This window comes from Miniopterus schreibersii (assembly GCF_964146895.1).
Source record: "Miniopterus schreibersii genome assembly, chromosome: 13".
Lineage (NCBI taxonomy): Eukaryota > Metazoa > Chordata > Mammalia > Chiroptera > Miniopteridae > Miniopterus > Miniopterus schreibersii.
Window position 1 is genome coordinate 20,312,167 of NC_138113.1, and position 26,719 is coordinate 20,338,885.

The 26,719-nt window shown below is 47.4% G+C and overlaps 1 protein-coding gene across 6 annotated transcripts in view; it reads left to right on the top strand.

Annotated features, from left to right (window-relative positions):
• The window catches only part of MTA3 (metastasis associated 1 family member 3), a 134,966-nt gene extending 113,064 nt beyond the window's left edge, over positions 1 to 21,902 (top strand). For 3 of the 6 annotated variants that reach the window (XM_081155870.1, XM_081155867.1, XM_081155868.1), the window contains exons 15-17: positions 4,156 to 4,242; positions 6,852 to 6,998; positions 18,551 to 19,240. In XM_081155870.1, coding sequence (XP_081011996.1) covers positions 4,156 to 4,242; positions 6,852 to 6,998; positions 18,551 to 18,576 — 260 coding nt within the window. In that variant the 3' untranslated portion in view covers positions 18,577 to 19,240. Of the gene's footprint in view, positions 1 to 4,155; positions 4,243 to 6,851; positions 6,999 to 17,502; positions 17,577 to 18,550 lie in introns of all 6 variants that reach the window. The other 3 variants (XR_014000099.1, XR_014000101.1, XR_014000100.1) reach the window with 2 other exon arrangements.
• The last annotated feature ends 4,817 nt before the right edge of the window (positions 21,903 to 26,719 follow it).

Genomic DNA, 26,719 nt, shown 5'->3' on the forward strand with positions numbered 1-26,719 from the left:
AATACCTATTCATTTTAATAATATACCTTTATGTGTGGGTATGTAAGTCCATGCCAAAAATTACATCAGTAGAGGACCTGAGCCAGTTTTACCTCACAGATAGTGCTTACTAAAAGTGAATCGGTAGATGCAAAATCAAACGTTGCATAGAACTACTGTGTCCTTGACAAGATTTGCAGACAGGTTGTAACAGCATCGTTTCAGACAGCCTGTCCCTTCATGACCTCCCTCCCCTCAGTGAAAAAGCCAGTGTGATCCTGGGGCTCCTCCTCTGTTGTGCCATCAGATGCCACTGGGCTACCAGGTGACTTCAAGATCAGTAACATCGCCCAATACCTGCTGAGCACAAGGTTACTATTTGAGATTCAGGATCCTCAGAGACAGGGAGGAAGTGTGTTAGCATCCTGTAGATGAAGCTGGGTCCTGGAGAAGTGGATCCAAATGATTTACCTGCCACCTTCGTAGCTTGCATGGGTCAGTGAGTGGTTTCTGGGTTGACAGCACAGCAGACTTGGACGACAGCATTCCCCAGTCTGAATCTTCAGGAGGCACCTGGAGCAATTTTTTTTTTTCTGTTCCAAGATGCTAATTATACTTGGAAGTATCCCAATAATAAAGTAGTATATTTTTTAAAATTTAAAATAAGTATCCAGGGGTAAAAAAGTATCCAGAGGTACTCTGTATTACTTTAAAAAAATATATTGATTTCAGAGAGAGAGAGGGAGAGGGAAAGGGAGAAACATCAATGATGAGAGAGTCATTGATCCGCTGCCTCCTGTCGGGATGGAGCCTGCAACCCGGGCACGTGCCCTGACCAGGAATCGAACCACAATCTTCTGGATCCCAGGTCAATGCTCAACTGCTGAGCCAGGGCCGGCCGGGCCCTCTGTATTATTTCCTTAAAAATTAGGTTAATTTAAATTAATTTTTCTAAAACTGATTAATTAACCTAAGAATTTTTGGGTTATTTCCAATCATTTTTTATTACAAGTAGTATCGCAACAAATATTCCTATGTAGATACTTCATACTGATGCATGAAATTGAATGTATCTAACAGGGTAGATTCCTAAGCAAACCCTTTGGATCAAGGAACATGCATTTTGAATTTAGATAGTTGCTACCCAGTTGTCCTCAGAAAAGTGTAATTTATACTCCCACCCACAGTATCTAGAGATGCCCATTTCTCTAGGGCCTTCCAGTGGCAGTGTTGCCATCTTTCAAACTATTTGACACGTGACATATGAGTTATATTAGCTTGCATTTCTCTTTTTGAGTGAGATGGAAATCTTGTATATATTTGAAAACCACGGGCATTCCTTTTCTGTCAACTGTTTTTGTCCCTACCCCTAAAAGTCTCAGTGACTTGTGGGAACTTTTTCTATTTTAAGCAAATTAGCTCTTTATGATGTGTGATGCAGATATTTTCCATTTCGTCTTTGACTTTATTTATGATGTATTTGCTAAACAGATTTTTTAAAATGTAGTTGGATTTATCTTTTTTTTAAAAAAAATGGCACCTAGGCTTGGTGTCCTGTTTAGAAACGCCTCTACAATTCCTAAAAGAAGATTCCATGGATGGTTTTATTTTGACAGCAGTCTTGAAAGCCCATGTGAGATGTTTTTATGAATTTTAACTCAGTGTTTACTTTTTGCAGTTTTTATGTTTCACTTATCCTACTAATATTTCCAGAGCAGTTTTAAAAAATGGTCATGAGTTACAGTAAAAGTAACTGTTTTTCCAGGTTTACCTCAGAGAGACGTAGATCATCCTCTTGGAAGCCAAAAAAGTGTGCCTTGTGTTCAGTCAAGTAACGTGAGTGAGACGCAGGTGTCCTCCCTCTCTGGGCAGATTCCGATTCCTTCTGGGTTCTTTGGACATTTCTCAGATTGTTTTCGTTGTGCACTTTTACTACACGCTGATGATGATCTCTGTTGAATAGCTGAGTGAACGATTTGGGAGTGAGGACTGACCTACAGTGGCACCACTGGCTGGTCTGGTGTACACACCAAGATTCTCTCACCAACTCGAGTGCGGACCTGATAATCCTATGTTTATGATCATTCCCTCAGGGCGGAATGTATTTTTTTCCCATTTGTATATCACTGAATGGCTGCAATTTTTATGTTAAACCTTTACTAGGTAGTCTTAGCACCTTTCATCCCAATTTCTTTATAGTTGAGACTGATAATTCGTGTGGGATTAGTGAAATATGGATCCTTCCAAAGAGCTTTGGTCCCCCACTCAGGTGCTCTGTAAATTGTCACTTGTAACACATAATTTCTCCAACTAATTTAATGAGGAATTAAAAACATTAAAGTGAAATATCTTTGGGTATTGTGTTAGTGACCCTTTTAATGGATCTATTGATTCCTGTCAAGGTGATGGTTATATGGGAGTCCACCAATTGCAGCCACATGAGCAGTTTTCCTTTGGGCCTTATAGACTGGAATAAAGAGCAGTGTTAATCTAATTACTGGTAATTATAGTGATTGTCTTTGTCCGGTATATTGAGGAAATAACCATGATGATTCATTCCAGCTGTATTTATTACTAGAAAGGAGGAATTTTTCTCTTGTTATCCCAAATAGAACTTGAATTTCAGATGAATTAACAATATTAGGAAGGAATTATTATTTAGTATTAACTTACGTTGATTTGACAGGTGTTTGATCCTTGCAGGATTTGCGCTGCTTTTTAATGTTTATTTAGATTACGCTTCCAAAATATGAATATTATATTTCCACTTGTATCTTCATTACTCAACAAAAGGTGAAAAGCTTCAAAGCTTAGTAATTTCCCCCCCAAAGGAAATCAGCTGAATAGGAGGAAAAGAAATGGAATCATTATAGTTGTCACTGGTTTCATCATAATTAGGCAGTGTTTGGGATATATACTCAGATTCCTATTATTTGAGAATCTCTATAGTATGTACTTTGCCTATTTTAATATTTTTTAAAATGCAGTTTTCCCATTTTTTTCTGTTTATTGTTATTAGAATAGAGTTTCTTTAGTGAAAAAGAGGGCTAGAGCTTATGAAAAAGTTAATTTTTAACTTTAAATTATTTGAGGTTCCAGATAGAATTGTACATTTTAATAGTGCAGAGCATTCCTATGGACATCAAAGGACATTTTTGTATGTATGCCTGGAAATGTGGTCTTGGTCTGCGAAAGAGCAAATTCTCTAGTTGAATCAGCCTGTAGGACATTTTTGTCCAATATTTGAAGGTGGGGAAAAGGTATATTACCAGAGCAGTAGAATCATACCTGCTGAAGCCACTCTGTCAAGCTTTATGACAATATCTGCAAATCTAAACAACTTCAATACACGTTTTTGTGCCTTCAAACTCTTATTTTTAGAACAACTCTGGTATGAGAGGCAGCCCCGTTCCACTCCTAGCCTCCTGCCTGATGACAGCTCATTGAAATGCAGAGGGTGTCCGTGTTGTATGCTTTATTTTTTCTGTCTGAAACCTCTATGGTGGGGTCTGAGGAGTGTGATGTGAACCCTTATCAACTAATATCCATCCCACAGTATCTTACCGATTCTGACTGTTGGGTGAAATGCTCTGCATACAGGTGACCTTTTAAATCTCAGCACTCATGTCGTCATGGTGGGATATGAAGGATAGAAACCAGCGGTAAAACCAAACGACTCATTTCCCCCTGTAAGGCTGTCGTTGGATGGAGTGGCGTTTCCCCAAGCCAGCTGTGTCCCTCAGTGGGGAGCCACAGCGTCGGGTCGGGGTGCCACGAGGGTCAGCGACCTGTGACAGCTGTCACTTTTGTCTTCCATGCCAGATTAATCTTGCATTAGGATCGATTCAGCCTCGTATTTCACGGAAAAATTTCCACTTTAAGGAAAGCCACAGCTAGAAAGGAAGCACATTGCGGCTGCTTTTAAGGGCGCGCACAGAACACGTGCGTGAGCCGGGCCCAGCCGCGCCCACAGGGGCTTTGAAGTGAGTGTTTCCCAGGTAGACCCCTCCTCAGGCACTGGCAGCCAGGACCTCAGGTTTTCTGACCCGGGGAAGGAAATCCACGGACCTGGTGGACACTTTGCACTGCTTTCCGCTGCGCCTGCTGCTGCTGTGGCGCGTGGGGCGGGACCAGAAATCAGCCTCATGGGCCGTCTCCTTGTCTTTCTCTCCTCAGATGCAGACAGACACGCCGAGCTCTCCGGGAGTCCACTGAAAAGCAAAAGCACCAGGAAGCCTTTGGCTTGCATCATTGGGTATTTAGGTGGGTATTTCCTAATAGAGGGCAAACTCAACAGTTTCTGTGTCTTCCAAATATTTGGCTACTCTAAATTGACATACTTCATCTAAGTTAAAACCTTGCAAGTAGCTGAGATTGGGTACCTTCCTATGTATAGTCTGTTTTGTTTTAGAAACCTTTTTTATTGCCAAAGTACACGCGACACACAAAATTATGGGTATGTTTACTTTTCCCAAAATCATTGAATAAAAATGTAATATATATTTATGTATATAAATACAGATTAAGCAAAAAATGAAAATAAGAGCCATTAAATTATTAGAGAATGAATAGTCTTAATATTGTTCGGTTCTTCTAACCCACTTCACCTCTTCCCTTAAATAGAAAAGGATTGCTTTTTAAAAAAAGATAAAACTGATTTGTAACCTATGTTTCAAAAAATATTTATAGTTTTGATGTGCCAGTTGAGGTTACTTTGAAAGAGGAGCATTTGCATTGCTTTCTGAAAATTGCCAAAGATGATGGTTCCATTTACATGTTGAAATATAACAATTAACAATAGATTAAAAAAATTACTGGGTGATGACCTTTTTTTCTTTGCGCAAAGTTTTAAGGTAATTTACAAAATAATGGTTCCTATTATACCTAGAAGCTATACTGGCATATTTTTGTGTACTTATGATATTCTTGCCTTTTCATTTTCTCAGTAAAAGTGAAATATGTAGTCAGAGTTGCACTGAGCCTTATTGCTGTCAGAATTTATAGTTACAAAGTGTTCAAACTTCAGACAGCCAGTCTTTTAAAAATCAAAGCGTAGCCTTGAGCCTGGTGTATTACCTGGTCCTCATCAGAGCCTGCTAGGAGGCAGAAGCGCACCACTCCCTCTTTGAGGTTAGGCTGACACCTTATTTCTTCCTCGGGAGCTAAAGAGTTGCCCCTGAAAACATCGCCTGGTTATCATAGGCATGGACCTAGGTCATGGTGGTTACATCCTTGAAGTTTGCTGTCTGTCTTTCCTTGTAGGACCTAATCCTAGAAACCCCTTCCCACCTGCAAGGGAAAGTTTCTGATCATAAAAAACAGAATATAGCATTGCACGTTAGTCGGCCTCTCCCCAGGTAACTGTATTCCTCCCGCAGGCAAACTGGTCTCGGTCCCTACCCGATATGCTCAAAACTGGGCTGTCCTAGCTGAACCACATCTCCACATAATATATTTCTGTTTACTATGTACAAGACGCTATACTAAGTGGTTTAGGGAACACCAAGATGAGTCAGGCCTTGCCCTCAAAAATCTTAAGTCCAGTGGAGAAGGCACACAGGTTAGACAGTTAAAGATTCTATAAAGGACTTACAGGTAATATGCATTGGGCACTTGGAGGAAGGAGAGTTATTTCTGATGAGTGTTAGGGCACCTAAGTGAAGAAAGTAATATTTGATCTCAGCCTTGAAAGAGATACAGGATTTGAAAAACAGGAAAATAATATTTTTTCCTTTATGAGGCCAAGAAAACCAGATAAAGGTTTCAGTGAGTCAAGGACCTGAAAAGGTTAGGGAATTCAGGTTGTTTGGTCTGGATAGAGCATAAAGGTGGAGGTTGCAATTAAAAATGAGATTAACAGACCTTCAGTGCCATATTGGGAATAAAAAAATCACTATATTTTGGTTAGTACTTACTTGATCCATTTCTAAATTTTGGCAAGTGTAGGATTTTGACCAGGACAAGATGTAGAAATTCCAGCAATGCTAACGGCTCTTCCTAAATTTCAGTAAATGAGGCTGTTATCCTGGCTCTCACTTAAGCAGACAGAGTGGCTTGTGCATGGTTGGCACGCCGGGGGTTGACTCAGAATCAGTGAGCAGGTTTAGCTTTGGAGACGAGGTTGCCCAGCCTCAGTAATAGACCGAGGTCCTTAAATTCCAGTTCCTACAGTATTGCAACTTCTGTCTGTGTCCTCTGTCCGAAAAGCGAGTGGCTCTGGGCTATGTGCCTGACAACAACGTACTCAAACACACAAATACCATGTGCGTATTACAGGATTGTGGTGTATCCTCCGTGGGAGCGTTTCTTCTCCTGCTTCTTGACGCTAGTGTTCGGAGTTTGGTGTCAGATTTCATGTCTATCAGAGTGTTCTGGGCGGGAGTGACCGGCCCTGGTTCTGGACCCTGGCCGCAGAGGCAGAGGAGGAACCCTGTTTTTCAGAAATCTCTCATGCACCAGATATGCTAAGTTCTGGTTGGAGAGAACACAGGTGGTTTTCTCTGAGGCCCCCTCTCCAGATAACTTTTAGATTGCTAATACCTTGAAGAGTCAGATGCCTTATTATTCCCTTAGTCAAGCTTGTATTTAAGTGACCTTCTATAGTGTTGGTTTTTTTTTGCTTGTACTGACAACCTGAAGCTCAGAGCTCCAGCTAGCAGGGAAAAGCCAGCGCACTTTGGTAAGGAAAGGAGTCATGGTAACAGCATTTGAAGCTGATTAATTATGCAAGTCCTTGGGAAAACAGGCTGGCTCATAAGGAACTGACTCTCAGCTCATTAAGAGACAAGATGTGTGCCTGTTAGCCAGTGAAGTTCACACAGAGGTTTTTAATACCGTGTTCTGAGTTGAGACACCTTTTTTCCCCTTGTCAGAGATCCATCCTTCGAAGAAACCTAGTGTAATTCGATCTACGCCAAGTCTGCAAACCCCAGCTACCAAGCGGATGCTGACCACCCCGAATCACGCGTCTCTGAGCATTTTGGGGAAAAGAAACTACAGTCATCACAATGGCCTGGATGGTATGTAAGCCCAGGAATGCAGGCGCTGTTCTGATAGGCCAGGCCCCTCTCCCCTGCCAGTTCCAGGCCTCGTCTGCCACGTCTAAGAACGTGTAACACATGGGTTCTGCTCCCTGCTCGAACTGAGTGTGTGGTGAGGAGAATGAAAGGGAAGAAGGCGGCCGTGTGCCACAGTGACCACCTTGGCCGGGTGATATTTCTCCACCTCTTCAGGAGGGACGTTTCGCTCCCGCTTCCTCCTGGGCGGCCTGTTTGGAGATGAGGTGTGTATCTAGCAGGTTGCCTCTTGGGTAATAATCTTCTTGCTCTGATGCACACTCACTGCTCATTTCTATTTCCTTGAGCAGAAGGGATGATTTCGCCTTCTGCCTGAGACAGCAGTGCTCTCTAGGGATTCTTTAGCCTTCGTGGGTTGTTTTGAATTTGACATTTGTCCCCTACTTCTTTCATCTTATAATTTTTTTTTAATTGCTCAAGAGTGCTATACGTCACAAAAGGAATTGCCTGGGTGATGTCCTAAATACAGAAATAATCATTTGTTTCTAATGGAAAAACAGAACTATCACCTCCTATCCAAAGTGCTTCTCTGGGGCTTGGCCATATAATGACTTCAGGTGGAATTGAATTATGTTCCTAGTGGAACCGTAAATCATTCAGGCAATATATATTGTTCATCTCAATAGTCCCGGAGTTTGAAACTGTCTTGATTGTTTAAATGTTGGCATTTATTTATGAATAAAACCCTTCCCAGGCTTCTCACATCTATGGAACTCTAAATTCCTTCAGCGACAGTAAATTATTTATAATGTGACCCTAGAGCAAGGATGTGAAATAGACCTTCTAGTAATAATTTTCGATGGTGTTCTTTTTTTCCAGCATGACTTTGGGTGGTCATAGTGATGTCAAAATGAATAACCATTTGAGGGGGAGGAGTTTAGTTTGCATTTATAGGTTTATCAGTTTGTTGTGGATATGGCTCTCAAGAATTTAGCTGCACAGTAATCTTATGAAATAACTTCCTTGCTAAGGAGAACATTGGCCCTCCTCCCCGCAGTGTGCCTAGTGTTTAGACAACAGAACACCGAGGAACAATTGTGTCAGAACGTGGAGATTGGATTTCTTTCCAGCTTTTCCTTGCCCACAGCCTGGGGCCTTGGTGTTCAGGCTTAAGTGGAATCAGGAATCTCTCTTTTCCATCTCGTCACTTCCCTGGCCTCTGTAGGTTTATAGTCCTACTGCAGAAAGCAAAAAGTAAGTTCTGGTTCATTTGAAATATGTGTATCAAATGGATATACATACATATTTACATATATAGGTATATATATCATTATTTTCCCTTTATGGTGAGAAGAAGTATCTTTTCCACTCGTGCCCCACGGTCCTGGTCATTCTGGGTCCAGTCCTGCATTGCGGCTCCTGTTGCTCTTTCCTTGTCACAGGTTCCCGTCTCCTTGGAGTTTCTAAAAATAACCCTGCTACCTTGTAGTGTTCCCTCTCTGTGGCTGTTCGTCCCGTTTCCTCCTGAATGAAGGCTGCTGCAAGGCCACTGCTTCCCTGCTCTGAACAGGAGGAATGGACAGGGCATGTGATGAATCCCTGGTGTTAAGTTGACTGAGATTTTCTGCCTTATTGAGGAAGAGACACTTGTTTCATTTTCTGAAGAGACCTAGCTGCTGAGACACTTTTTAAGATTCATTGTCTTTGATCTCCTGTCGTGGTACAGAGAGGGAGGTGGGTGACATGTGCCTTGCCTGTGCTGTCTCGCTTGATTCACACGACAGAGGCTCCAGGACATCAGGGAATTTTACTGTTTTGCGTAACATCGTAGCTGTTCTGCCTAGCACAGTGCCTGGAACGTAGTAGTTGCTCAATAAATGTTAATTGAATAAGCGAAGTGAAAGTGATTGAGAAAAGGAGACCAAGAGAGGTAAATTGAAGTGTCCACAGTTTCCACATAAATGGATTGGGATTCCGCCTCGGGTGTGACAGATTTAACCACTGTTATAAATGAAGTTGTAGCTCTCAACTGTGCTGTATTTGTCAGCAAAATAGAAACGACATAAGTTATTTTAACAACTAGTAAAAGAAATCAATATGAGAGATACTGGGGGACACAGTAGGAAATGGGGAGCATGAGGTGGTTGGTGCACAGGAAGCAGCCTCCATCCCTAGGGTTGGGGATATTACAGCTGGAAGCTCAAGGAGGGCCCTGGGAGCTGGCACCCAGACCCCTCGAGAGCGCACTGTTCTGCTGGTGCTGGCACCTCAGGAGTGAGGAGGCTGGCTCTGGGATGCGAAGTAAAGTTGGGAACCGGAGCAGACCTCTGCTGCTACTTGGGGCGGTCCGACAGGAACGGGAAAAAGCCGTCTCCTCTGTCCTTCAGTTGGCGGGCTCCCTCTAGCACCCCCTACTGGTGTAACGGGGAGCCTGAGGGCTAAGGAGGGATGAGCTTGCTGAGTCCCAGCCCAAGCATCACTACTGCCTAGCACAGGGCCTGGAACTTAGTAGATGCTCAATAAATGTTAGTTGAATAGAAGTGAGTTTATTTCTTTTTAAATATATCTTTACTGATTTCAGAGAGAGGAAAGGAGGAGAAAGAGAGATAGACACATCAATGATGAGAGAGTCGTCATTGATCGACTGCCTCCTGTAAGCCCCCTACTGGGGACTGAGCCTGCAACCCAGGCATGTGCCCTGACTGGGAATCGAACTGTGATCCCCTGGACCCTAGGTCGATGCTCAGCCACTGAGCCATGCCCGGCCGGGCTGGAAGTGAGTTTAGATGGATGGACATGGAGCTGAGAGACGACTATAGCACAAACACACATTTTGGAAAATGTCCTTATTTTTGTATTTCCAATGGACCTTTTTCTTGGGATAATGGGTCTGTTTCTTTTTTCTTTGGGATATGGAATCATGACTAACCTGAATTTCCAAGGTGAACTCAAAATACCAGAACAAATGTCAGGCTAATAGTGAGTTTTCATGGGATAGTTGATACTATCATAACTGGAATTGATAGATACAAACTCATGGAAAAGCCAGGCTCTATGTGATCCAGTAATAAAGTCAATTAACACTGCCACTTAATTATCAGTAAGTCAGACAGATGAACACACCAAAGGGGATGTTGAGGGACAGAACTAATTTAACTGGAAACAAAACCTGATTGTCCTGAAATCCTCAGGTCTCAGCCTCAGGGCTTCCTGTCCCCTTCTCTGTGGCTTGCCTCCTTCGCTCACCCTCTGTCTTCAGGTGGAGGTTCTGGGTGTTGTGGAGTCTGGATTTCTGCTGGCAGAAAGGGTTTTACCTGACGTTAAAAAAAAAAGTTGGACAGCTTCTTATTGTCTTCCCCAAACTCACTGTCTTACACCTGGCTCTGGCCCGTTAAAGGCCCTGGTGTGACTGCGGCTGGGAGCCAGCGCTCTGTGCCCTGCAGGCTCAGCCCCTGGCACCGGGCCGCACGCAGACTGTGACCACCCTCACAGGCTTCCGCTCTGATGGTGAAGACAAAGTCTGCGTACATAAGAAGCCCCATTTTGGGGTCAGTAATGGTAGGAAGAGTGAAGTTTCAAAATACAGTCCTACCTAGTACCTTATCCATCCCCTACACTTCAGGGTCCCCCAGGCCGCTGGTCCAGTGGTGAGCCACATGCAGCCACAGTGCTTTCCAAGTCCTGTCCCTCCTTTTCAGATTTACAGATGCTTTGGGGACCTTTTTATTGCCAGCAAAGCAAGTACCCACCACACTTGGCCTTCTTGGTTAACCCCTAGAGGCCGTGAGTAGGGAAGGCCCTGAGATCAGGATGAGGAGCCTTTACTGGAGAGCCTCTCGGCGCCTGAGAGCCCAGAGAAAGGGCAGCGGGGGGCATGGAGGCTGTGCCACGGACACCCGCGTGTTTGCAGTCGGATGGGATTAACTGCCGACATCTCTGATGATTTCCCGTGTGGCCTTGGATGAATCACTTGGTTTCTTCAGATCTGTTTTTTCCTCCAAATAGCACAGAATTTAGTTGCCTGAGTGGAGTTGTTATAATGATGGAAAGCTCTTCACCTACTTTATATGACTTGATCTTCTAAACACTTTATGAGCTAGGTGTTATAACTTGCATTTTTTTATTGTTTGTTATTTAAATAAAAAAAAAATTTTAGTTACAGGAGTGATTACACATTTAAATAACTTGTGATGTGATTACTATGATAAGGCTAGTACCCATCTGGAACTGGCATTTTAATAATGTAAAAACTGAACAAAGTTCAGGGAGGTTAAGGGATTTGCCAAAGTCACATGGCCAGCAAGCAGCAGGGATGAGACTGAAACCTCAGGTCCCGTGTCGTTTCCCCCCGGGGCCAGGAAAGGACCCAGGTTGGTGTGTTGAGTGCAGCGTGTACCTGGGAGGTGCTTAATTTTGTGTGGAGGAGATGGGTGTGTTTGTAAATATAGAGAGGGGTGTGGTGGGTGTTTCTTTGCTAAGGTTGTGAAGTGTGAGCCATCACTGTGTAATGAAAGCCTTCACCTTCTCCTGCCTCTCTGAACTCCTCTGCCGTATTATACCACTCCCCCCTTTTTCTCGAACTTAGGGCATAGGAGCTGTATTAGTGCCAGAGAGAGGAAAGAAAAAAGAGAAAATTCACAGAATCACCTCAAGGTGGACTGTGTTTAAATGACATGCTATTCCCAGCATTGACTCTAACTTGTATTAGATGTTTGTTAAGTGTTAAGATTCCATCCCCTCCTTTAAAGAAGAGCTGTTATTAAAGTTTTATTTTGAAAAATTTTAAGATATCAACCAAAGTTTTTGTAGTCATATGTGAATTGTATATAAATAAAATGTCAATTCTTTCCTTATAACTACACTGATTTTTTACCTACGGGTATGATTCTCAAAGAATGACTCATGGGTTTGCTTGAAGGCGAATGATTGCACATTAGAAAGGCCCAGTGTCTATAAAGAGAAATTGCCCTTGATTAAGTTATTTAGATTATTGAAGACCGGAAATTAGGTTTATAGAGAGAGCTCACTTCAGCTTCCTGCAGGGCCCTGTAATTAGAAACCCCACAGCAGAGGGGGTGGGACATCATGATCCTGAGACAGTGGAATCTTTTTTAGAGTGAAGGCTGAGTCAGGAAAAACCCAGAGAGCAGTGGGGCAGACGAGCTGTGCAGATGTCTGTCATCCTCTCCTGACCGTCTAAAAAGATGCCCTGGGTGGCCCCCTACTGTCAGATGCTTGAGTTTTGGTCAATCAGCAGATCTTTCATTCCCCTGCGCAGGAACGAGGTGACTACCTACTGTGTCTCCATCACTGGGGACCCTTGAGAACCGATTGTGCTGTGTAGTGATGTAGACCAAGGGGGCAACAACTGCAGGTACCCTTAAGCCTTTTCTGAGATGACACAGCTTTGGTCCCAGGGGTACTACTCAGTGCGTCAGGAAAACCAAAGCGACAGGCTCAGAACAGAGGTATTTTCATGGGACAGTCAGGGCATCTGAGCCAAGGAAATTGATGAATTGTACAATAAACTTCTTTTTAATCTGCTCTCTTCTGCTTATTTCCCCTGGGGTATGTGAGTCCACTGTAAATCTAGTTTTTTTCTTACTTGTTTCCTGCATTGAGTAATATTATTTCTCAGTCTTCCATGTAGAGAGGGTAGCTAACATGGATGCCTCTAAGTACAATATTGTGATCTGGGGTGTGAAGACTGTCCTTTTGATGACTTGTTTCTGAAATCAGTGATTCAACAGTTCCAACTGTTTGCATCCCAACCCTGGGAGATGGGCGGTGGTGAGGGCCATTGTACCAGTGAGAGAGCTCAGGGACTGCATCTGCTGTCTTCACAAATCCCAATAAAAATAGACTGCTGGGAACAGCTGATGGCACTCCTAGGCATGCTTCGGCCTCGCCTGCCTTCTGTCAAAATTTTTATGCCATTTCCAAAGATTACAGTACTTTTGAATCTTCTGAAGTATTGTTTAAGGAAGAACACTGAGTACCCCTAGACCCCTGGTCTCCTTGTCTCAAGGTGTAATGTTATGTAACCTGGTTAAATACATGAGAGTACCTTAGAGGTTTCCCCCTGGTATTTTTTGGATCATTATGGCCACAGGGTTTCCTGAATGTGAAGCGATTATAGCAGAGTAGCCAAAGTATCCAGAGAGTTCAGGAGAGCTGGGGCATGGTCTGAGGGCAGTGAGTGGGTCTCTCCTACTGTGAAGCTGGGGGGGGGGGGGTGTAGAGGAAGACAGCCTCCCAGAAAGTAGAGTAAAAAGATACAGAGAAAGAAAACTGGGGAGAAACAAGAAGAAATCGGAGGACCAGTGCAGGAGGTCCAATATCTAATATCTTGACTAGTTTTCTGCCGACTGGCCTCAGATGCCCTCAGTGTGGTCAGCCCTGTTTCCCAGGACTCATTCTCGGCCCTGCTCTGACTGCCTCAGAAGGGCTCCTGTGGGCACGCAGTGAAGCTGCCATCGGACTACCATGAAAACAGCCTTCTCAGGCATCTTCTTTAGGAATCTGCATCTGACAAAGTCACCTTCAAGCTTGCTCCTCAGTTTTACATTAATTATTTTTCATATTCATTGACATGGAAGTAGTTGCTAATGAAAATAAACATCTGGTTGAGGGGGAAAACGCATAGACGATAACTCAGATGTTTTCTGAGCTTAAAGAGTGCTCAGTCATCTGGAAGGGAAAACAGGAAACGGAAAATGACAACAGCAAGGTTGAGAAGCTCAAAATGAACCCAGTGGGGGACCCGAATCAACGAGACTGTGACAAATCTTTCCATTTCCATTGCCCTGGGGACTGTGCAGATTCAGAAGACTTCTCACTTCTTCACTGGGACCTAAAGAGACTGCTCAGGGAGATGCCTGAAACAGTTGGTTTTGGGGGTTGGTCTTTAATTCCCTGGGCGTCTAATACGGATGTCCCAGTGGCTTGCTCAGACGTTTGTGCCTGTTCTTTTGATAGATGACTTGAATCTCTTCCTAAGAAGAGTGTTTTTCAGGGACCCAGTCCCCTCCCTCTGCTGTTTCTTCCCTTTCTTTTCCTAAGCAGCTATACCTACCCCCCGCCCCAAACCCTGGGACCTAAACTTTCAAGTCAGAGGTCCACTTTCTTTCTCAGAGGTTCACCTTCGACATGTCACTGAGAATGGAAGTACAAAGAGATAGGTTGGTTTAAAGGTTTCCTGTAACGACCCTTGTAGGTAAACTGAGACACTTTTCGCGGAGGCCAGAGCTGGCCCTCAGAGCTGAGAACCCTTGAGTAACTACCACGGACTCCGTCACTCTTCTAAGACCCCCACACTACTGAGAGGGTCAAGGTATGGGCCTCTTACAGGCTCCCACACTAGTACTTCCCTCAGGGACAGGAGAGAAGCTTTCTCTGGGAGAAACTTCGAGATTAGTGAACCCAGGCATGGTCCTAGAGGTGGCTAATTCGTCATCCTACCAGAATATACCAAAACACCAAGCTGTGAATTACTCATTCATGTTGTTCTAGCACAGATTTTTAAAAGCCCAATAGAGCCCTTTTCTATTATCATTTCTTTTTAAAGGAGCTTTATTGAGGCATTTACTGAATTGACATTCAGTAAACTACACATATTTTAAAATATACAATTTGACAGGTTTAACGTTATATATATATATAATCTTTACACACACACACTATCACCACAATCAATAAACTTATCCATCACCCTAAAAAATTTTCTTGCACCCCTTTATAATCTATTCTCTCTTCCCATCTCCCGCACCTCATCCCTGGTGACCACTGATCTTCTTTTGGTCACCACAGATTAGTTTACGTTTTCTAGAATTTTATTTAAGTGGAGTCATTAGTATGTGCCCTTGTCAGTTTGAATAATTTTTAGAGATCTATCTTCAAGGTCACTGATTCTTTTGTAGTATTGAATCTGCTGTTAATCCCATCCAACAAAGTGTTTATTTCAGATTTTATATTTTTCAGTTTTAGAATTTCCATTTAGTTCTTTGATATTTCTCCTAAGATACATCATCTTGTCACCCATGACACCCATATTTTTCGATAGATTCTTTAACATACTTATAGTAAATAGTTTAAGTCCATATCTGCTAATTTTAACATTTAAATCATCCATTAATCATCTTCCAGTGACTTTTTTATTTGTTATGGGCTGCAGTTTCCTGCTTTTCAGGTCTAATAATTTTTTTTCCAAATCTTCACCCAAAGATATTTTTTTCATTGCTTTTCAGAGAGCATGGAAGGGAGGGAGGGAGAGAGAGAAACATCGATGTGAGAGAGAGACCTCGATTGGCTGCCTCCTGGGAGGATGCGCCTGACCGGGGCTGGGGGTCAAGCCTGCAACCCAGGTACGTGCCCTTGGCTGGAATAGAACCTGGGACCCTTCTGTCCATGGGCCAACACTCTAGCCACTGAGCCAGACCAGCTAGGGTAGGTCTAATAATTTTTAATGAATTATCAGTGTGGATGTAACGTTGTGGGGACTCTGGTTTCTGTTATTTTCTTCTGCAGAGTGTTGAGTTTGTTCTAGCAAGCAATTAAGTTGGCAGATCACCTCGATTATGTGGAGGCCTGGTGTAAAGCTTTATTAGGTCTGGTCTATTAACAGTTTTTTCTCTTAGTCCCATGAGATTTCAATAGAAAAACGAAATTGTTTGCCCAGCCCTTCTAACTTCGCAGAACTTGAATTCTAAACTCTGCCTCCCAGCACTGGGCTGCTGCTGAGGTTGCTGCTGGGCCTTTTTTAGCCTTCCAGCGGATGTTTTCTACTGGGCTCCTTGGAGTCTCACCTGTACATGCTCAGTTCAAAAATCAGCCAATGATTTGAGGGCACTGTGTATGTAGATTCAGGGGCTTCCCTTTTTGTGTCTCCTTCCCAGGATCTCCTCCTCCAGTTCCCAGTTGCATTGGCAGCCTTGAACTCTGAGTTCTGTCTGATTCCTCAGCTCGATTAGGCTGCAGCTTTCTGCTTGAGCTTTATTCCTCTTGTACTGCTTGGAAGTGCTCACAAGGGAAAAACCAGTTAAGCATGGATCTCATCTACTCTCACTTTTTTCCAAGGGTCATATCTGCTCCAATTTTTGCCTGATTTTGGTTGTTCTCCAGTACCTTCAAACAGTCGTTTTTTTAATATCTTATCCAGAGTTTATCACCATTATTGACTAGAGGGTGAGTCCAACATAAATTAGCCCACCATTATAAGCAGCAGAACTCCTCAGTTCTATGGGCTCCCACTTGCTTCTCTCAGAAGGATTGTAGTAACGTACTGTTTGTGTTGCCAGCTTCAGATTTGGCTTTCTTGTGCCATGTGTTATCTCTCATTTATTTATCTGCTTTCCACCATCCCCGATTCCGATGGTGGTTTCTCCTCTGGGTGTCAGAAGGGAGGGAAATTAACTGAGAAGGTGGCAGCTGGACGCCTTAAGAAAAGATTGCTTTCACTGCATTGCTTGTTAGAGTGCAGAATGCTGAAGTCCATGCACTTCAAGTGCTTGTGAACGGTCAAACCAATAGGGACCATTTATTTTGTAAAAACAGAGTGCGTGCTTATGAATCAGGGTTAATATAGACAAAGGCAGCAAATGTAGATTAATGCATTTGACAATTCATAAACAAAACAGGAAACGATTTGGGCTACATTGGCCAGGAACGAGACCTGAGAATCCATGTAGATCTTTCCCTGGGGCCTCTGCCAGCGCTTCCATGCTGGGGGCCTCTGTGTCTGCAGCGTGTGGCTCTCACTCTGGCTTCAGGGAAATGCAGAGGGCCCGGGGAACTTCTGAGCAGTGGGGACTGAAGTGATAGCCTTACCAGGGCAGGTGATAAGCACTGGGATTCTTTAGCCTGGACTGCAGAGAGGTGACATATCTCGATGTAAAACCATGGCCAATGTGGAGAAGGCAGGTCTGAATCTGGGTGCCAGGTCCCGAGCTGCTGTGGGGAGAGGGTTGCTTTTGAAGTGAGCAGGTAAGTTTAGTACAAATAGATAAAAGCACAATTTACCATGGCAGACCAGTCCCTTGGGAAACTTATTACAGGTGGCTTTTCTGGCAGATGGCTTAATTCCATTGTGGTTTGGACAAACAAATGAATGACAGAAGCCTGCCCCCCCTAAAAAAAAAGAGTCATCTGAGACATGATGACACGTATGTAACCCTTAATTTATACACCAGAGAGGACAGTGTGCCCTTACTGGCTGGATGGAGAAGGGGCAGCTTGGTGCAGCAGGGAAAAGTTGACCTGAATTAAGATCTGGGTTCAGATCTTGACTCCTCAACTTAATCGCTGTGTGACCTTGAGCAAGTTCCTAACCTTTCTCAGCCAGACAACGTTCTGGTGAAAGTTAAATAAGTCCGTCATATGATCTACAGTCGGCTCAATAAAGCAAAGGTTAGCCTGAGTCCTAAACTGAATAGTCCGGGTTTGTATTGAACACATATTTGCTGAGCCCTGTCAAATACCAGGCTGTGTACATATATCTCCCCTATTCTAGAAAGGCTCATGAAGTGAAGGCGCAGCTCTGCTCCATCCTGCAGACCTTCCTCAGGAGGGCGGGAGGCTGTGAAGGTGAGCGTCCCTTGTCCTCTGCTCTTGCAGGTGGCCCGCATGGTGAGAGAGCATCCGAGTGCCACCGTGGCAGGACCACCTGATCCCATCTCAGCAAACAACCCCACTTCCTTCCTCCACATTTTCCTAATAACCGAGCCAAAGGTTTCACAACCCACTTACAGTACCAGATGGTGATGATTGGTTTTTATCCAGTTCTGCTTTTCATTTACTCATTTCTACTGAGAGTCTTGGGTGCCCAGCTCTGGGGCAGGAGAGTTGAAAGTCTCTAGGGGAGGTGGAGGGGTGAGAACGAGGGACACTAGGGTGTTTAGGTTTGTTCCCCTCCTACGAGAAACGGCGTCACTGGCATCTGAGTGCCCACATCGTTATGATTAACTATGCTTACCTCAGATCCCGTGGTGCCTCCTCTGCCAGTGGTGTTCCCTGTCCCTTAGCCTCTGGTCACAGAAGGTCCATGACGTCAGTCTGATAAGCATGGACGCACTTGCCAGGTGAGCTGTAGCACCTGCCAGGGGTGACTAAAGCTGCCCATCCAAAGCCCAGTTGTGTTGTTTTTTTAAAATATCTTTATTGATTTCAGAGAGAGGAAAGGAGAGGGAGAGAGAGAGACAGAAACATCAATGATGAGAGAGCCATTGATCGAGCCCGCAACCTGGGCATGTGCCCTGACCGGGAATCGAACCCCGATCGCCTGGATCCCAGGTCGACGCTCCACCGCTGAGCCACGCCCGGCCGGGCCAGAGCTCAGTTTTTAAGACACTTCAGTATTATCCACATATTTTCTTGGCCTCGGTTGAAGTTTCCTTTGGTCCAGCCTTGAACTACATTGTGAGCTTTTATTTGAGTTCATGCCCAGACTCCTTTCCTCGAAGGCTGTGAGGTTGGTGGGAGGGCTGACTCCATCCCTCCTCTCACTTTGCCTCCGCCGTTGGAACTCATTTAACTTGGACCCTCTTCCTTCCTTTTTCCAGAACTCACGTGCTGCGGGTCAGACTGAGCTACCCCGTTTCATCCTATAATCCAAGACTTGCTACTCTGTCCTGCTCGTGCTCATGGCTCTGCCGGGAAGGCCGCGGCCCCGCGCAGTGCGTTCCCGTGGGAGATCTCCGCGTGCGCTCCATCGGAGGCTCCAGGGGCAGGGAAGAGCCTGTGGCAGTGCGCGTCCCCAAAGCGAGCCTCCGTGTGTGAATCCGTGTCACCTCGCTTTCCTCTAAGAGCCCTCGCTGGCCCAGCGAGACCTGCCTGAGACCTGCCTGAGAAGGGAGGGGATGGGGAGCCCCCCCCACGGCCTCCTCTGTGCCCCGCGCCCGGCTCCTGGGGCCCGGCAGCCGAGAGCGCGGAGCCGCTGTCCTGCATGCGCCAGCTCCGCTCCGCCGTAAGCTGTGTGACTGTGTACAGGAGGGACTTGGCACCTTTCTGATTGGAATTTTCTTAGCAGATCTGCCAGTGTTTATGCAGTTCGCAATATTTCCCGTCCTTGATGTTACTGTCACTGGCTTTTTCTCAATCGGCTTCATAGTTATTTTTGTTAATGGGTAATTTTCTTCTTTACCTCCTGCATTGTATATTTGACCCCCTTCCCTACCCTACAAGGTACAGAATTACCCGAGGTCCTGACAAAAGATAAGAGAGCCGTCTTTGGGAAGCCTGTGAACTCTTCATACTGTCTGTATTCTGTCATTGGAGAGAGGTGGGTGCTCTGCTTGGTTCTGCTTGGTCCCAGACAGCTCCCCCAGGAGCAGTGTTCAAACCGAGCCAAGCGCGTGTGTCACTGTGACAAGCCGCCTGCGTTCTGTCCTGTCCCTTACGGCCAGCCCCGCCGACGGGGAATGGCAGCCAGCCCGCTCCTTCAGCAAGTTACAGATCACCCAGGTCTGTTTAAGCAGATGGAATCTATTTGACCAAGGAAGGTGAAGCGAGAGAGCTGTGTCTGCAGGTGAGTCTGTGAATAAGACACCGTGAGCCCCCGCCCTTCCGGCCCCAAACATTTCTGTGAGCACCTGTGCCCGGGGCCTGGGAGACCTGCCTGCAACCTGGCTTCCACGGGCGTGGGCTCCTCCTGTCCGCGCTCAGCACCAGTCCTCACAGGCTGGCGCTTCATGGCTCTGTGCACACAGCTGCAGGGGCCACAACTTAGTGCCCATTGGCTCCCCGGCAAATGGGAGTCTGAGCACTCCCCTGCCCTCCATTTGCAGGGACAAGCTACAGGGCACCGGGTCACAGTCCCAGGAGAGACAGCTGGCGCCTGGCCTCCCAGCTGTCCCTGGGGCCTGCACGGGGCGGCAGCTGATAGTAGGGGGTTGCAGGACAGAGTGGCTGCAGTTGAGTTGGCCCCTCGCCCCCCAGTCCCCAGGCAGAGTGAGGTGTCACTGGAATGACCGTGACTCTCCATGCCCAGATCCTCAGGGCTGGGTTCCACCCCGCGGAGAGGATGTGATGTATGCTGGCCGGAGGCAAGGCTTAGAGCTCGAGCTGCCTTTCGCTCTCAGGTTGCAGTCACGGCGGCTTCCTCCTGAGGAGTTGGTTCTCATCTTGGGCTTTTGCGGGGGTGACCCAGGGACGATGTCGCCACTGCCAGTTCTTGGAGCTCTTCTGGGCCTTGGCTTGGGGCCCCGCGGGTGGGCCTGTGTCGGAGGAGCTCAGTGAGCAGTGGCGGTGGCAGGCATTGCCCTCAGGCTCCCAAGAGAAGCCCCAGAGAGGGGGCAGCTGCCTCTTCACATCACATGCCGGGGTGTGCGCTGCTCAGCAGAGAGGGATGAGGGAGAGCTGTCTCTGCCCCCGCCCTGGACTCGCTGCTGCACAGGGACAGCGGAGAGCTCCCCCCTCACCCACGTGGAATGGGGCCTCCGATGAGAGAAACAGCTAGCTGCCCGGTCCGCCGCCAGGGTCCTTCTCTCTGCCCCTTGGGAGAGCCCTCGCTGCCAGGCCCAGGAGATGTGGAGCCTGGGGCCAGGCTGGGTCTGAAGGAAGAACAGGGAGGCCCACCCCAGTGCTGCCAATTTAGCTCTGGGACAGGCGCGGCTCGGTTTGAGCCACATGTGCTAAGAAAGCTCTTCCTGCACCGGAAGCTGGAGCTGGCTCTGCAGCCCTGCCCTCCTGCGGACAGGATGTTGACTAAGGTCTCAAGCTCTCAGTCCGCCTCTGGAAAGTCCCTCCCCAGCGAGCACTCCAGGGAATCGGAGGGACGCCGAGGAGCCTCTGACGTCGGCCTTTGCTGTTCTGAGCACTAGGTGCTGAGAGGGTGTCCCGCGGCGTCACCATTGTGTGGGTGGTGCGTCACCGCTGTGCAGCGAGTCTGTCCGCATGGCCTACAGCCGACATGCGCAGTGGGTGCCGTGCTGAGCCTGGTCTGTGCTCCACTGGGTGAGATCCCAGAAGCTCTGCGAGCCACCCTCCCTTTCCTTCTCCATCATCACCCCCAAACTCCCGATTTCCTGTCACAGAGGGGGCCCCTCACAAGCCCATCTTGCCCACAGCCCAGTTTCTGTGTCAGTATCCAGCCTGAAAAAAAGAAGCAAGTCTAAGTTTAAAATGGGGGTTTTAATCCAGGTAATTGTTTAGCACAGAAACAAGGAAAGCTGAGAGGCCAAATGGGAGCGAGGAGCAAGCCAGAGATGAGTTGCAGGCTGATGGGACACGGGCGAGGCCATGTTACTAGAGCCTGGGGCGCAGGGACGCTGGGAGGAACCCGGGACCACAGAGGGCCGATCGATCGGGTGGGAGCTGCAGCCACGAGGAGGCGCGGTCCTTGTCCGAAACACTCCCGCGGGCAGAGGGGGGAGAAATGGCCTGCTTCTCCCTGGCTTGTGCCTTCCAGATTTCTGCAGGTGCCTCCTGTTAGCTGCAGCCAGCTGGGAGCCAGCTGACCTGGGGGCCTGGGACGGGCCACCTGCGGGGCGGAGCAGCGAGGGCAAGGGGGGCGTGCGTCCCCTTGGCCCGCTCTGGGTCATGCCCCAGGCGGTGTTCATGCCCCATGCTGTCCTCTAGGCTCTTTTCCACTCTACCTAGAGAGGAAAGTGCTTTTGAGAGGGAGGGCAGAAGCCTTTATTCTTAACAGTTGTCCCTGATTTCCTTTGGGGGAGTTTAACCATGTAGCAGCCGCACCTCACCACGCCCCTCGGGAAAGCTGTGCCGTTATCTGTCCACCCCTCCCCATTTCCCCCCAATCTCTGGTTTCTGCTGCCGGAGAATGGTGACCCAGACCAGGCATCAGTGGTCATGAGTGTTCCCCAGGACGGTTCACGCAGAGAGTAACATACAGTGCGCACCGTCTGTCATCTCCTAATCAATCTGTATTGTACTTCCAATAAACTTCTGGAAGTTATGCCTGGTTGTATGCTGTCCTTTGCTGGGACAGTGGCTCAGCGGCCAGGCTGGGTGCACACAGCCCCCAGCCCTCAGCACCAGGTGCTCCTGGTCTCAGGTGCTGATCTCCCGCATGGGGTGTTGGGGAGTCATGGGCCAGGCCAGTGGGTCTGACGTCCCCCGTGGCCACATCCGTACCCTCAGAGGCCTTCCCCCAGGGTTTACATTTTCTTCTGTTGTTTAAGTCAGCTGGAGGTTTTGTGAGGCCAGGTCACGCTGATAGGTGGCCTTCGACCCTGTGTCCCCCAGGCCTGGAGGTGTGAGGGGCCACTTTTCCCCACCAGCCACTTTGCCCTGCTCTGCTGAGTGCCGGTCACGGGGGGTGTTCTGGGGAAGGCTCCTGTGCAAGCAAAGTGGACGCAGGAGCTGCGTATTCCACAGGCGAAGCCCAGCACCCTCATGCCGTCCTCCTCAGGCCTGAAAGTCAGAAATAAAAATGTAGTTGATTTAAAAGGTAAAGGGAGCCAGATCCAAATGCCCGGCATTCTCCCCTTCCCCAGGCCAGGTGCTGGCGCCGGCCTGGTAGACATTCTCTATCTGGTATGTGTCTTACTTTCCAGCCTGTTTGACTCAGTGTAGACTCTGCCTCAGCTGCTGCGCTGGGGCCATGCAGGCTCACCTGGGACCATTCCAGCCCATGTCCGTGGAGCATGCCTGCCTGTGACTTGTTTGCTGGCATTTGTGAGAGGCGAGAGACTGCAAGATAGAGGTACAGGGATGGGAAGAGGGGGGAGGAGAGAGGAAGGAAGAGAGAGAGACAGAGAGACCAAGTTTCTTTCAGGGCTTTCCCTGGAGAAGCAAGACGTACACATGGGAGGTTACTGGAGAAGAGAGAGGTTGGAACTAAGGCTGTGCCAGGACTTGGAGGAGTTCTGGGAAAGAGGGCTCAGTAAGGCTGGACTGGAGGCCAGGGAAGGCTCTGTGGAAGGAGAGGGAGCCCTCAAGTTCGAACACAGCAGCCCTACCTCCATGGGACCCTTACTGTGCCCCATGTTCTTGGTATCTTTTTATTAAGACTTTTTATTCTGACTCAGATATCTTCTTCTTTCTGGAAGCTGATCTGTAGACCTCAGAGTGCCCCGTGCCCTACCTCCCACGGTGTGCCAACCTTAAGTTGGTACATTGCCGACTGGGTTTTTATGGTCAGGCTTCCTCAAGAGGCTTCGTCCGGCTAAGTCTGACCTTCCACTTGTTCTGATCTTGCTCCTGAACTGCAGGGGTCGCTAGAGGAAACCACGCACCCTGCAGGGGCTGGTGCTACCCAAGCCGTGCGTGCCTGGCTCACCAGGTGACTGGGCTGCTTGCGTCGTGGCCTTTTTGTATGTTCTTCAGGAGCTTTTCTTATTTTCAGAACCAGCCATTTGTCGCTCCCTAAGCGCTCACCCGCTGAGAGCTTAGCCTTCTAAGAATCCCTTCACCTGTCTTCCCCTCCACCCCAAGACTAACTGTACGCAACAGTGCCTTTCCAACAACCCAAGGAGGCACCCCCTGGCCTCTAGCGGACCCTTCTGGCACCCACATGCTGAACCCATTCCCCCCGACCCACCCTTGCAGTAGAATGTCCTGACTCAGACCAGGCTGCCACGTCCTAGGTGTATGACCTTGGGCAAGTTATACAACCTCTCTGTGCCTCAGTTTTTCATCTGTAAGAAGAGATAATAGTATCTACCATAGAGGACTAAATAAATTGTAAAGTGCTTACTTAGTACAGGGCCTGGGACAGAGTGTTTGTTACTGTTCTAGCATCATTTTCTCTCCTTTCCCCTCACCTTCACCTCTCCCTTCTCCCTCCACTGGATTTAAATTTCTCCATCCAGTCAACAAAACAACAACACTCACCCCGCCACCATGCCTGTCCTCTACTTCGCTTCACCTGAAGCTACTGGCTTATCTCCCTTTGCAGGCAGGCTCATTGTTGGAAGAGGAAGAGTTGTCTCCATTGCTTCAAATCTCATAAATTTCTCAACCCATTAGAGTACTTTACGGCTTCCAATCTGCCCCTACTCCCAGCCACTCACTGAAATTCCTGTCGATGAAGGCATTAGTGACCTAATTGCCAAACCCAACACTGTTTTCTGTCATTGCACTTGAGCTCTCTCAAGCATTTGAAGCTGTTGTTACCATATTACTTTTCTTTGCTCTTGACACTGACCCCTTCATTCTCTACCCAGAGAAACACTAAGTAGCATTCAGCTATTGCTCATAGTTATCTTTCTCAGATTTTTTTCACAAAGGTAATTTCAGGTACAGTAGTAGTCACCTGTGTACCCCATTCTCATGTTCCTCCGTCTCACAAGCAAGCACTCCCTTTAATTTGGTGTTTATCCCAATGCTTGATTTTATACAGCTGATACATATCTATGAATCTATAACCAACATAGGACATGTTTTGATTAGTAAATTTTATACAAATGAGGGTCTATCACGTCTTGAAAAGCTTGTGTTAATAGTACCAGACAAGGCATTGTTAATCTGGGTTGTCAATCCAAGATGCTTGAGCAGACTTCAGACACACACTTTCGTTTTCAGATCAGCTTTCTTCAGCATGCAATTAGGAGTTTAAAAAATATTTTATTCTTGCATGAAGCACTTTGCAGCCTCTCTGGGTATTTTATGTTTCGCTTTTACCCTCATAAAAGGTGTCTCCTTTCTGTTCTTTTTAATGGGCAATCTCTATACTTGGGCAGAGAGATTGCCTTGACTTCTTTTATGTTCTTCTTACTGCTACATTCCTGGTTTTCTTCCTATTAGAGGTTTCTTCTGGGCATTTTACTGGGTTTTCCTTTCCCTGTCTCTTACTTGTGGGGATTTTTAAAAGGATGATTCTTTTTTTTTTTTTTTTAATATATCTTTATTGATTTCAGAGAGAGGAAAGGAGAGGGAGAGAGAGAGAGAAACATCAATGATGAGAGAGTCATTGATCGGCTGCAGCCCGCAACCCGGGCATGTGCCCTGGCCGGGAATCGAACCTTGATCACCTGGATCCTAGGTCGATGCTCAACCGCTGAGCCACGCCCGGCCGGGCGAGGATGATTCTTAAATATCCTTTCCCATAAGCTCAACTCCAAATTAGAGGAAGATTCTGAAATCTTCCAGCCCGAGTGGGCTACTGTACATGTTTACCTGGAGGTCCTCCAAGCCCCTCCAACTTGTCTTAACTCTTTATCTGCTCCTCCCGGCCTGCTCTACGACCTGTATCCTCAATGTGTCACCATCTACCCAGCGTCCAGTCACCTGTCGTCTTCACCTAGGCTGTGCCTCCATGTTGGTCCCCCCCCCGCCTTTATTCAGGTCCTTGCTTGGAATACAGACTGTTCCCTACTTAGGTCGACTCCCACACCCCACCCCCTCACCAATCTGTTCACAGTGTTACCAGAGTTAACTGATCAGAATGCAAAACTGGTCATCTTCCACTTCTTAAAAACCTCATGTATATTCTCCTTCCTGCCATACTGATTGTCTTGGGACCAGCCCGCGCTCCTGAGCTTGCAGGGCCCAGCCTGCTTGTCCTGTCTCCTAACTTGGTGCCTAGGCCGCCTCCTTTCTTGCCTCAGTGATCTCTTCGCCCGTCCCTGCACACTGAGGCTTTCCACAGCCCTGTGCCCTTGTTTATGCTCTTCCGCACGTCAGCGATGCTGTTCCCTTCACTACTTTCCTTGCCCGCCAGGATGCGGCTCACGTGCATTACCTCGCTGACACCTGGGCGGTGAGCCCCTCCGTCGTCTGTGCTCTCAGAGGTGCTCCCGCAGACACCCTGCACTACCTTGCTTGGGTTGCATTTGATCCATTTGCAGGTCTGTCCCAGGTCTGGCCTGGAGGGGCTCAAGGTTAGAGTCTATTGTCTACCTTTGTAGCTTAGTGTCTGGCTACTGGTGGGTGCCCAGTAAATGCTGGATGATTAGTGGCTGTGGGCCCATCAACCAGCCCTGCCTGCTGTCCCCCTGCATAGGAGTCACCAGAGTAGAGTCTTGGATGCCATTTGCTTGTCCCTCAGGGTGACAGTGGGTTACGTTAAGAGAAAGAGGAGGGAGAAGGCGCTGCTCAGCATTCACACTGAATCGTGCAGCCCACCCCAGGGACCATATTGCTGTTTGGGACACGAATGTAAGAAATGGGTCTTTATTCAGCCTGTCTTAGCTCACCTTGTACCAGCACGGGCATTACCCTCCCATTTGTAGAAAATCCTGCTCCTCAACAGTTTGCTTCCCCCTCCCCCTCCTCCTGTCCCCCTTCTCCCCATCCTCTCTGACTCCCCCTGCTCAACAACTGCCTTCCTCCCTGGGGGCTCTGGCAGCACGCCCTGGAGGTGGGGGCTCCACGAGAGAGTGCTCAGCCCCCAGCCGCCAGGAGCACTTGGGCCGTTCATAAAAGTGTCTGACTTGGAAATTCCAAACCTCAGGTTGAAATCGAGCTGGTCCGGGCTTGGCCCGCTTCTCCCCGGGTGTCAGAGGGTGGAGAGGTGGAGCGTCCCTGGCAGTGGCTCTACCAGGGAGAAAAAGGCAGCAACGAGAGTGGAGGAATGGAGCAGGAGCCCTCAGGGACAGAGAGACGCGAGGAGACAGCCTGGAGGCGCCAGGTGCACACCCCTTTCTATCACTTGGGCTGGGTTCTTCTATCTCTGTGAGTTTCTAAGGGCTCCTGGTAAGTTTTCAAAAAAGGCAAGAGAACTAGAGATACACAGGAGAAATGGGTTCCAATATCGATCCCACTCGTCCCCCAGGCCACCTCCCTCCTCCTGGCGCATTCTCTCCATCTCCCACCAACATCCGGGACTG